The sequence below is a fragment of the Acinonyx jubatus genome, chromosome C2 (assembly GCF_027475565.1).
Source record: "Acinonyx jubatus isolate Ajub_Pintada_27869175 chromosome C2, VMU_Ajub_asm_v1.0, whole genome shotgun sequence".
NCBI lineage: Eukaryota > Metazoa > Chordata > Mammalia > Carnivora > Felidae > Acinonyx > Acinonyx jubatus.
In genome coordinates, this window is record NC_069384.1 from 111,700,412 (window position 1) to 111,713,349 (window position 12,938).

Genomic DNA, 12,938 nt, shown 5'->3' on the forward strand with positions numbered 1-12,938 from the left:
TAAATATATATTTACATTTAAAAATATATTTTAAATATATATATTTACACTTAAAAACATATTTTAAAATATATATTTACATATATATATTTACATTTAAAAACATATTTTAAAATATATATTTACATTCAAAAACATGTTTTTAAATATATATTTACATTCAAAAGCATGTGTTTAAATATATATTTACATTTAAAAACATATTTTTAAATATATACTTACATTTAAAAATATATTTTTAAATATATATTTACATTTAAAAATATATGTTTTTAAATATATATTTACATTTAAAATATGTTTTTAAATATATTTTTACATTTAAAAATATGTTTTTAAATAATATTTACATTTAAAAACATATTTTTAATATATATTTACATTTAAAAATATATATATTTAAAAATATATACAGTAAAACCTTGGTTTGTGAGCATAATTCATTCTGGAAACATGCTTATAAGCCAAAGCACTTGTATATTAAAGAGAATTTCAGAAACCATTGGCTCAGTGGTGACCATATGACGTTCGCCGTCACCTACTACTCATCTTGCAAGACATCGCTCATTTATCAAGTTAAAACTTATTAGAAATGTTTACTCATCTTGTGCAACACAAGCAGAACAAGTTACTCCCAATCCAAGGTTTTGCTGTATATGATTGGGTCTACTTTACTCTCTTCCTTGAGGAAAGCATCATTTTTGTATCAACTCACATGCATTGCAAGCATTCTCTTCTGGGCACTGTATTAGAAGCTTTACAGGTAATCCCATTATGTTCTCCCAAATGTCATATGAGGTAGATACTAGAATATCTATTTCCACATAGAAGAAACTGAGGTAGCCAAGAAATACTCAGTGAATAAATGAAGCTGAGAGATCTTAAGTACCTTCTCAAATGTCATATACGACAAAGCTTGCCCTTGAGCCCAGTTCTTGACTACCCCACTGGACTACCTCACCCTTCACCCAAAAATGTAAACGTATTCTTAGAAGCACTGGGAAGTGAGGAGCTCTCCTCTTCCTGGTTTTCCGGACAACATGCTGTGATCTACACCTGGCTCTATGTGTCGCATCATGGTGCTGGAATGTACATTTCATGAGTTACCAATATTCATGTTCCAAAATACACAACCACCCATGTTACCACACATGTTTTGTATGGGGCATTTTTACTGACCATCTACTGGAATCTCCTGGGTTTAACCGGGTCTAGGAACACAGCTTGCTGAGCCCAACTCCTGTCCACCCATCCTGTTTCCCTTCCTTCCTGGCTTCCTCTGGAATGCTGCACAGAGGGCCTAAATGCTGGCTGTTCCTCACCCAGATACTCACTCCCATCACTGGGAAAGAAACCAACCTGGAGATGGACATGTAGCAGGAAGACGGTTTTCTCCAGTGGAGATGCTAATCAGAACCAAGTGGAGAGAAGCCACCATCAACTGGAATGGAACCATTCCCTTTTTCTAAAAAGAAAGCCAGTATGCACAATGATGTCTGAGGTGTCAGAACTGCTGTCATAAAAGCCTAATATGGGGGAAGACCGTTTCCCTTCTACGGTCCTCATTCATGGGAACCCCACTGAAAAACCCCATCAGCAACTTTTTCTCCCTTTTTTTCTTTTTTTGTGCCTCTGTTAAGCCCTCTGCAGTTGCTTTCAGTGCTATAGAACAACAAGATCTGCAAGGTGTCTTCTCTATACTTGCATAGACGGGCTCCTTCATTTTATTCAATAGAGCAAATGAAGTGTCTCTCCTCTATGTTATTTTCAAATTAGCCTTTTGTTGGTGCCATTCTCCCCGAGGATTATGGAAGCAGGCAGCTAGCTTTCATTTGGGGATGAAGTCATCAGTAATGCATCATCAGGTTTTTAGTTATGGCAAGAACTCAAGCCTTCTCCAAGACTTCCTGGTATGGAGAGCATTCCTTCCCAAGGTTACATTTCACGTGCCCACATTAGCAAGTTCTGGTCATTAAAATAGTAAATGGGATTTTTTCGGCTTGAAGCAGGGACTATTCCTGGTAGTCTGGCAGCTATAACAGTTGACTTACGGGTTCAAGCAGTCAAGCCGAACACACAGAAGAAGACATTATTTCTACTAGTGCTATGCTTCTTTTCCTTAAAAGCTAAACATAAATATATAGACAGACAAATAGATAAACTTAGAAAGAAGACTTATTCCTAGATAAAATGTAATTATATATATAAATAGAATCTTTTCTTATGTCATTGTTAAAAGGGGAAAACAATCCTTTTTAGGATATGATCTTTCCCTGTCCTGTTGAATGCCTGCACTTTTTCTGAAGAATTACACAGAGTAAGATACAACGTATTCTTTCTAAAGAAAAAAAAAAATACATGGGAACCATCTAGACCTTTTTCCTACCCACCCCACTTGCCTGCCAACTCATAGACTTAGGGCTCTGTATTCACAAGCCAAAGGTTAGATTGCTAAGAACAACTTTTCTGCACCCATTGTCCAAATTAATTTGTGAAATGCACTTTCATTTGGCTCAGAGAATAATATTTTAACTCAAGGAGCATGGAGAAAATGAAACTTCAAGGTGAATAATAAATTATGTCAAAAGAGAAAGCCAATTTGGCTTGGACTGCTGATTACAGTATCTTTATTACATTGTTGTTTTCATGTGGGATTTTAAACACACTGGGTGAATATGTGGATCCTATTAGACCCTTATTTTATTTTGTCTTAGTCTTAGCAATATTGCGCCTTTCCTTAGGTACAGGCCTGGGTTTCTTTTTGTTTGTTTTATGGATACTGAGTTATTTCTAACCAAATGTCCCTCTTAGAGTGGACTGCTAGAAAGCTTAGAGACAAATGAAACACAATAGCACGTGCCTCCGTGAGAAAGCTCCTAGCCACCAGTAAGAGATTTCACTAAAGGCGTCTCAGACAATAAGGACATTCTTTTCTAACGGTCCAGCAAGGGATCCATGACTCTCTTAGGTCAATCATAATTCATCTTCTAGGACTGAGAACAGGACCCTTGTTACCACAACAGAGTCAGGGCTCTGTAGAAGGAAGAAGGGCAGGAGGACTGTTGTATAGACACCAGCAGCACTGCCTGGAAGTGTATCAGTCCTTACACAAGGCATTTTTAAATTGGCCTCATTTCTGAGTCTATTTTTGGTCCCTATCCTCTTTTGCCTTTGCATTTTTAATTTATTTATAAATTTGTGTTATTTTGCTGTATTTTATGTGTTGTAATCTGTCTTAAATTATTCCTGGAACAAATCTATAAATAAGTAAAATAAGAGAGGAAAGATTAAGAACCTGTGTTTTGTATATAAAGGTATAATAATTTTGATATGTAAAGGTATTAATCACTTTGCATGTCAATGTTGGAAAATGAGTTTTTATTTTGTCCTATAAACAGGGCACCCACTAATTTTTTTTTTTTTTTTAAGGTGGAGAAAATGTTATTTAGAAGTAGCTACAAATGTCCTGGGATAATCGGTTCACCTTTGAACTTTCTGTGTCTTGAGATAAATGACTTTAATTGTCCTGTCAGCTTCTTAGACATACAGGAAAAGGCTATTTGCTTGAAGACAGAGAGAATAATAGTTACCTAAACTGACTCTATCTATAGTGGAACCATGACCCTGAGAAGACGACAAATACTTTTTTTTGCCTCAATATTGTGTTGGCCTGGTATGACCCTCAAAATTAGCGTTTGTTCTTAGAGAAGATGTATGTACGATTTTTTTTCAAGTACATGTTCACCAGTAGCACGGGACCAGGTGGGAAATGGCCGGAGGGCAGGCAGCCTGAGATTCCCTTCACTCACCCTGGCTGGGTTTGGCATTACGCTCGCCAGATGCAGCCTTCAGTCACACCCGGACCTGATTTTATTTACAAGTAAGTAACACAAACTACAGATATATACCGTTGACTGTTGTAATTGCCTTTTCAGGGCCTCAGAGACACAACCGTTTGTTCATTCATCCAGGGAACTTCATCTCCTATGTGCCAGGCACTCTGCTGGGTGCTAGAGAAATATGGTGGGCACGATCAGCCTTGGGCCCTCTTCTCTCATGGCGCTTAGGCTCTTCTGAGGAGATGGCATTAATCAGAACCCCCCTTTAATGAATGTCATCTTGAAAAGTGAGGTAACTGTTCAGTGGGAAGAGATTTCTGATGTGTAATATCTTAGAATAAAGAAGTTCCTGGAAGTTCAGGAAAAGGCTTCTCTGAGAACAGATGGTTAAGCTGAGGTAGGAAGCTAAGGAGAAATAACTAGGAGAGGTGTAGAGGGATGAGCAGGGGCAGATCCCTGTGGTGAAGGCACTTGAGGAACAGAGAAGCTAATGGGGCTGCGGTGTAAGGAGCAAGGTGTTGAGTGAGTGTGAAGAAGCTTGTGTGGGGGTGGGAAGGACCCACCACAGGGCATCGCAGACTATGAGGCAGGGGCAACCTTGGCAGGTTTTAAATGGCCTGGTAATATTTGCATTTTGAAAAAAATGCCACAGTGTGGAGAATGGGCTGGAGAGAGCCCAGAGTGGATGCAGAGACCAGTTAGGAAGCTATAGCTGTGGTATCAGCAAGAGATGACCAGGAAGAGCAGTGGCGATAAAAGTAGACCAAAGAGGGGGCACCTGGGTGGCTCAGTCAGTTAAGCGTCCGACTTCGGCTCAGGTCATGATCTCGCACTTTGTGAGTTCGAGCCCTGCGTCGGGCTCTGAGCCTGGAGCCTGCTTCAGATTCTCTGTCTCGCTCTCTCTCTCTGCCCCTCCCCTGCTCACGCTCTGTCTCTCTCTGTCTCAAAAATAAATAAAACATTAAAAACAAAATTTTTTTAAAAACAGTAGACCAAAGTGGGCCACTCAGGAGATAACTACCAGTAAATGGACAAGGCTAAGAGATTAATTGTAAGGGTAGGCAGAGGAGGGACAGGGAGGACTCAAGAATGACTTTCAAGTTTCTGATTTGAAAACTGGTGGAAGACTGTGCTGCCACGGAACAGGGAAACACTAAAAGAATGGCAGATTTGGAGACGAAGAAATCCCAAGTTCAGTCTTGGACGGAACATTCACCTGGAGAGGCAGGGCAGTGGATTAGAAATAAGGACCTGGAACTTAGGAGCAGCAGGTTGAACAAGAGAAACACATCTGGGAGTCACTGATGGGAAGTAGCATGAGGGTTTGGAATAAACGTGCCTAAAGGAGAATATGAACCAAGAAGATGGCTGGGCCTAACACTGAGCAAATTCCAGGGTCAGTGGTCAAGTAAGGTAAGATGAGCCTAGGAAAGAGGCAGGGAAGGAGCAGATAAGGTAAAAGAGGTGGCCATCAGGTGATAACTAAATGAAAGGTATTTCAGTCAATGACTCTTGACGTTGAAGTCAAGCAGAGGGGATCACGTTTGAATAAATCCAGACAGTTAGTTTCCGGATAGCCAGTTTAACTTCAATTCTGTGGCGTGTACTTATATCCCATCTCCTTCCAAGAAGGACTTGGTGCGGCTGATAACTGGTAAGCCTCTCAGAACGTTGTGTCTTTTCTCGGCTACTGAACCCAATGAGAAAACTTCTCACTACTGTCCACAAGGTGGTGCTATAAGAGTGACTTTTTTCAATCTCATTATCAACTCTAATTATCAAGTAAATGTGGGCGATTCAGTCACACACCTAAAAACACAGTAAATAATTATAAAATTGATATAGAAGGATATTTAATCTTTAACGGATACTTGGAACTGGTGTCTCTAAGCATGGTGGGTAGAAGTGCTCTAACCTAGGAGTCTTTCTCTCTCTTCCCCCTCTTTCCAAGAGGGGCAGCAAGAACTATAAATGCTAACTTCAGGGGCACCTGGGTGGCTCAGCTGGTTGAGCGTCCAACTCTTGATTTTGGCCCAGGTCATGATCTCATGGTTCTCATGATCTCATGGTTTGGGAGTTCGAGCCCTGCACGGCGCTCCATGCTGAGAATGTAGAGCCTGTTTGGGATTCTCTCTCTCCCTTCTCTCTGCCTGCCCACCCCCACTTGTGTTTGTGTTTTCTCTCTCTCTGAAAATAAATAAATGAACTTAAAAAAAGGAAATGTTAACTTCAAAATAGCTCCATCCGTACCACCCCCTTCCTCGTGCAGACACCACTTGCTGTCCCTTGGACTAGTAAAATAGCCATCTGTGGGGTGCCTGGGTGGCTCAGTCGGATAAGTGTGGGTCTCTTGATCTTGGTTCAGGTTATGATCTGGCACTTGTGGGATTGAGGCTCATATCTAGCTCTGCACCGAGCATTGAGCCTGCTTGGCATTCTCTCCCTCCCACTGCCCCTACTCTGCTCATTTGGGTTCTCTCTCTCTTTCAAAAATAAATAAAAATAAACATTAAAAAAATAGCTATCCAAGCTCTCTCCTGTCCCCTTCTAGTCCTTTTTCTTTCTTTCTTTTTATTTATTAGAGAGTGAGTAGGGGAGGGGCAGAGGGAGAGAGAGAATCCCATGCAGGCCCTGTGCTGTCAGTGCGGAGCCTGATGCAAGGCTCGATTCCACAAACTGTGAAATCATGATCGGAGCCAAAATCAAGAATCAGAGGCTCAACTGACTGAGCCACCCAGGCTCCCCTAGTTCTTTTCCAACACAGCAATCAGTTTTCTTTTTTAAATTTGAATCTGATCATATTATAGTAATTCATATTATAGTTGTTTTTATGTACTTAGGACCAAATGCCAAAATCTTAACATGACCGATAAGAGCCTGTAGGATTTGGCTCCTGATTCATGTCATGCCACTCTCCTTCTCATCACCACACTCCACCCAAGCCCAACTCATCCCTACTTCAGGGGCTTTGCGTATACTGTTCCCTCTGCCCACAATGTTCTTCACTCTTGTTCTTCAGCTCTCTGCTGAAAACCACTTCTTTAGAGATGGTTAGATGCCTTCCCCCTTCTAAGAGGTCTCCCTGGTCCATTACTCTTAGTGCCTTGTTCTTCTTTATATCACTAGCCGTGATTTCCAATGATGTACTTATTTCAAAGCTTATGTGTTAAATGCCTAGCTACCCACTAGACCAGGGGATCTCAAAGCTTTTTGGTCTCAGCACCCTTCTATGCTTTTAGAATTTATCAGTGACCCCAAAGAGCTTTTGTTTATCTGAGTTGTATCTATCAATATTTGTCCTATTAGAAATTAAAACTAAAAAATTATTTAGCTATTTATTAATTCATTTAAAATAGCAAAGCTAAAACTTATTACATATTAACCTATGACGGTATGTTATGACAACTACATTTTCCAAAGAAAAAAATAGTGAAAAGAGTGTCATTATTTTACATTTCTGTAAATCTGTTTAATGCCCAGCTTAATGTAAGATAGCTACATTCTCATATCTGCCTCTGCATTTAATCTCTCGTGATATGTTTTTATGTTAAAATGCATGAAGAAAACCTGTCCTCATATAGATATTTAGCTGGAAAAGGAAGGAGAAATTTAACAGCTTTGTGGCTATTCTTCTTTGATACTACACCAAAACTCTACAAGTGGTCATTTTTGAAAGGTTAGTTGCAGTGTAGAAACTGAAATCATAGCACTGAATTCTTCAAACTCTGTTACATAAAAATCCATTCATGTATATTGCACTTTAAGTGGATCTTTCCCATGCATTTGTCATTTGGAAAATATTGCTTTGTTGAATTACGAAGATCCTTAAATGGCATATTTTTTAATACAGTATTAAAAAATCACAGTAGTTACTAATAAACTATTGCTACATGAAGCAACATGGATAGAGTTCACAAACATAATGTTGAAGAAAAAAAACAAACAGGAAATAGTACATGCTATATGGTTCCATTTATATATAGTACAAAAACAGACAACACTAATCTATAGTGATAAAGTCAGGAGGGTAGGTACCTTTGGGGGCAGTGACTAGGAGGAGTTCAAGGGGCTTTGTGGGTTAGCAGTAATGTTATATTTGCTTTTTAAATTTATTTTTTAGTGTCTGTCTATTTAGGGGGGTGGGGAGGGGCAGAGAGAGAAGGAGACACAGAATCTGATGCAGGCTCCAGGCTCTGAGCTGCCAGCAAAGAGCCTGATGTGGGGCTCGAACCCACGAACTGTGAGATCATGACCTGAGCCAAAGTTGGACATTTAACCAACTGAGCCACCCAGGCGCCACAGTAATGTTATATTTCTAAGTCTGAGTGCTGGCTACACAGCTGCATTCCCTTGCAAAATTTTTCAAAAATTATATGCCTAAATTTGGGCTCTTTTGTATACGTATATTGTAGTTAATAAAAAGATTTGTCTGAAGAGAATGTTTAGGATAGACATATGGATCAATGGAATGGAATTATGGGCCCAGAAATGAACCCTAAAATTTATGGCCAATTGAGTTTTGACAAAGAAGCCAAGACAATGGAGCGAAGAATGGTGTTTTCAACAGATGCTGGGACAACTGGCTATCCACATGCAATAAATGATTTGGGATCCCTACTGCACACTATATACAGAAATTTAACTCAAAGTAGGTCATAGATTCAAATGTAAAAGCTAAAACTATAACACTTTTGGAAGAAAGCATAGGAATAAACCTTTGTGATTTTGTATTAGGTAGTGATATTTTCGATGCAATACCAAAAACACAGGCAATGAAAGACAAGATTAATAAGTTGGACTTTCTCAAAATTTAAAATGTTTGTGCTTCAAAGGACACCATCGAGGAGAGACAACCCACGAGCTGGGAGAAAATATTTGAAATCACCTATCTGATATTTTGTATCCAAAATATACAAAGAACTTGCACAATTCAATAGGAAGAAGAAAATCCAATTTTTAATATGCAAGTAATTTGAATAGGCATTTCTCCAAAGAAAACCTACAAATGGCTAAATAAGCACATAAAGTGCTTTCAACATTATTAGTTATTAATGAGATACTACTTTACACTCACTAGGATGGCTCTACTCAAAAAGACAAGTTGCTGAGGATGCTAAGAAATTGGAACACTCACACATTCCTGGTGGAAATATAAAATGGCACAGTCACTTTGCAGAACAGTTTGGCCATTCCTCAAAATGTTAAACATAGAGTCACCATATTACCTAGTAATCCTACTCCTAGGTATATGCCTCAGAGAAACAAAACCATATGTCCACACAAAAAACTTGCACGCAAGTGTTTATATCAACGTGATTTATAATAGTCAAAAAAGTAGAAACAACTTAAAGGTCTATCACTTGATAAATGAATAAACAAAAAATCATAGGTCTCTATAATGGAATATTCATCAACCATAAAAAGGAATAGCATACATAGATAACTATATCATAATTGGCTATAACATAGGGGAATTACAAAAAATAATGCTAAATGAAAGAACTTAGTTGTAAAAGACCACATATTGTATGTTTCCATTTACAAAGAATTACTAGAATAGTCAAATCTCTAGAGGCATAAAGTAGATTAGTGGTTGCAGTGGTTGCCTAGGGCAGGGAAGGGGGAGGCGGGGAAGGGGAAGGGAGAGAGGGTGGGTGGGGAGGGGGATGGAGAGTGGCTGCTAATAGGTACAAGTCTCCTTACGGGGGATGATGAAATTTTCTAAAATTAGATTATGATGATGGTTACACACTCTGTCCATATACTGGAGAACACTTAAACAGGTAAACTTTACGGAATGTAAATTATAGGTCAATAAAGCTGTTGATAAAAAAAAAAAAAAACAACAGCTATTTATAAAGGGTACCAAAACCATTCCTGTGAAAGGGACCACAGTAAAATAATAAGGATCTGATAGATTTGCAGAGACAAAACATCTCTGCCTCTAAACAACACCTTTGGAAAGGCAAACCTACTTCTGGGGGAGGGAGGGGGTCAGACTTCATCTCCATCCCACCATCCCCAACGTAACCAACACAGCTCCCTACAAAGAGACTGGTGTTTTACCCTGTCTCATACCCTGAACTCAGACTCTCCTCAGTCTGATCAAGTCCTTTCACCTCTAATTAGCTTTTGTTTTACGTGAGATTATAACCCCACAGGAGGGATGCAACTGGCCCCTTCCTGTCCCTTGGGTGCTCCCGGTGACACCCAAGTTCACTGCACTCTTGCCTCCTCCCCTTAGTGCTTAAATGGCCAGTGCCGGCATGAAATGTGCTGCAGGGAACACACAGGTTGCCCCTGGGCAGCAGCTCCTGGAGGCACTTTGTGCAAGAACTAATCAGACTTGACCAGGCAGAAAGACGAGCCCCAGATGGGCAAAACAAAAGTGGCAGGTGAGCAACCCGCTTGGCCACTGCTTAAAAGTAAGACAGATTCACTAACTAAGCAATTTAAAACCACCGGGGAGGGACAAGGTGTGCAAATGAGCTGGCTAAGTGAGCTCAACTGTCACTGTCATTGAACCCAACTGCTATTGGGTGATTCACAGGACACTGTCAGAACACAAGCAGTGCCAGATCACGGACGAGGTGTGTGTGACAGTGCACGCTGAGTCATTTCCTAACTGAATCCAGTTCAGAATAACATCATCGATAATATACTCCAAGGCCTGAATTTAACAAACTTAATAAAAATGCAGAAAGCTGTGTACGTGGCTGTAATCACTACTTAAAGTTAGTTATAGCTGCCTGAAGCTATCGGCATGTAAAATGAGGAGCCCATTTGGAATTTCTTCTGTGGAATGAGATTTCCCATTTCGAAACAAATGGTACATCACAGAAAATACTTTGCTCCTTGTCAGGGTCTGGGTCACTATGCCCTGCACACTCAGGTTGAGGCTGCTATGCTAGCATTAAGAGAAACGATGAAATTGTTGTCCAAGAATTTAATAGCTCCGGGGATGTGAGGTACGATGGATCTCCTTGTTCTGCCCTCAGCGTGGCACCCCTTTCCAGGAACCACCAAGGAAATTTACGTGCCAACCAACAGGCCACATCTGAGCTGTTTTTTGTGTGTGTGTTTTTCCCCCCAGCTGCTTCTCCCCAGAAATCGTCAGGGAGCTTTTTGATAGTTTTGATTACATGGAGTCTGCTACTAAGTAAACAATTCTTAGAACCGTAAAATGCAGTGCCTTCCATTTTTCTCTGCTCCTTTTCACAAACTTCCTCGTGAGTCATCTTTTGGCCCGAGAAATAGATTAAATCAGTCCTTTGGTGTTGATAGAAAGGTTATCTTTTGGTGATCTAATCAAACAGTTCCCTCTTTTGATGAAAAGAATAGAGATTGAAGCAGGGGTGACGTTGATGGGTGTGTGGAGGGGGGAGAGAAAAGAGGAGGTGGAGGACGATAAGAAGGAGAACGGACAGACCCTCCAGAGTGTCTCAAGACAGACTGATAAGGAGCAGGCTTCCCAGAGAAGACAGAAAACAGTATAGCCTAGTAACTGTGTATGTTTTCTAGAAAACCATAACGTACCTGTTTAGTCAGAAAAGCAGACTCCTGGGGCTCCTGGGTGGCTCAGTCCGTTAAGCGTCGGACTTTGGCTCAGGTCATGACCTTGCAGTCCATGAGTTCAAGCCCCGTGTCGGGTTCTGTGCTGACAGCTCAGAGCCTGGAGCCTGCTTGGGATTCTGTGTCTCCCTCTCTCTCTGCCCCTCCCCGGCCCGTGTTCTTTCTCTCACTCTCTCAAAAATAAATAAACATTAAAAAAAGAAAAGAAAAGAAAAGCAGACTCCTTGTAATAAGTCTGGCTTGTCATTTTGTTTCAAAAGAAAACAGTATTCCCTTCCTGAGCTTCAGTTTTCTCATTTTTAAATAACTACAACCCATAATCTATTTCCAAAACTATTTAAGAAGATAGGAATTTCATTAACTACTTAAAGCTCCCTCAGACAGTAGTGAAACAATCATCAAGGAGAAAAAAAAGTGACTCAAACTTTAGTGAAGTTTAATAGCTAAGAATTTAGCTTGCTTGCTTATTTATTTGTTTGTTTATTTATTTATTTTTAAGTAGCTTCATGTCCAAAGTGGAGTTTGAACTCATGACCCTGGGATCATGAGTCAGATGCTCCACTGACTGAGCCAGCCAGCTACCCCCGACATATATTTTTAAGCACAAATGTGTCAATAACACTTTCAAGATATAGTAGGAAAGAATATAGATGTTTCCCAACAATGTTTTAGGTCCAAGCTTTGTTAATTGCTGTCTCTCTCCTCTGCACTCCGCCTCCCCAGCTGTAAAGATTTCTTAATTACCGAATTTTAAAACTGCCCATTTCATTCATGCAAATGCCTTGACATAAATTGGATGTTTTTAGAGCATCAATAAACATCCCGAGCGTGACCCAAGAAGGTTGCCTATAAAATGAGGGTAACGTTGTGGCATCAGACAAATTAAGTTTGTTATTTGGTTACAGCCAGGGGCATCTTGAATGTACAATTCACAACTATAAGAAATGGTGTTCCCCCTGAATTCCATACAACAGAATTTGATGCGAGACGGCAGGGAGGTTCCGACTTGTACAAGGCCACGATCCTCATTGACTAAGGCAGTCTTTCCTCCAACACTCCTGCACCTGAACATTCTGTCACCCACCCACTCCACCTCCACCTGAGCCCCACAGCATCCTGGGAGCCCCTTATTCCTTCCAGCCACCAGGCCCAAGGAAGTACCCACTGTGACCTTTCTATTAGGTCAAATCCCAAGAACCCTCTGCTACAACAGACAAGGTTCACACTCACACAGAAGTCTCACACTACCACTGCCAGCTACTTTAGATGCTTCCTTAATATTGGATTTAAATCCCCACTTGAGGGGCACTTGGGTGGCTCAGTCAATTGAGTGTCTGACTTCAACTCAGGTCATAATCTTGCAGCTCGTGAGTTTGAGCCCCACATGGGGCTCGCTGCTGTCAGTATGGAGCCCACTTGGGAACCTCTCTCCCCCCCCTCTCTGCACCTCCCCCACTTGTGCTCTCTCAAAAATAAACATTTTTTTTTTAATTCCCACTTGAAAATAGCTTCAGTGTCTACTATTGT

General features: G+C 40.4%; 1 protein-coding gene and 1 long non-coding RNA gene across 3 annotated transcripts in view; one reads left to right on the forward strand and one right to left on the reverse strand.

The window, feature by feature from the left end:
* Positions 1–2,589, forward strand: part of MINDY4B (MINDY family member 4B) — a 36,837-nt gene extending 34,248 nt beyond the window's left edge. Inside the window, exon 12 of the mRNA XM_027061996.2 lies at positions 1,327–2,589. Within this exon, the coding sequence (XP_026917797.1) occupies positions 1,327–1,469 (143 nt within the window). The 3' untranslated portion in view covers positions 1,470–2,589. The remainder of the gene's footprint in view (positions 1–1,326) is intronic.
* Positions 2,590–3,015: 426 nt separating this feature from the next.
* The window catches only part of LOC128315274 (uncharacterized), a 130,414-nt gene continuing 120,491 nt past the window's right edge, over positions 3,016–12,938 (reverse strand). For both annotated transcript variants that reach the window (XR_008297932.1, XR_008297931.1), the window contains exon 3: positions 3,016–4,010. This is a non-coding gene — a long non-coding RNA (uncharacterized LOC128315274). The remainder of the gene's footprint in view (positions 4,011–12,938) is intronic.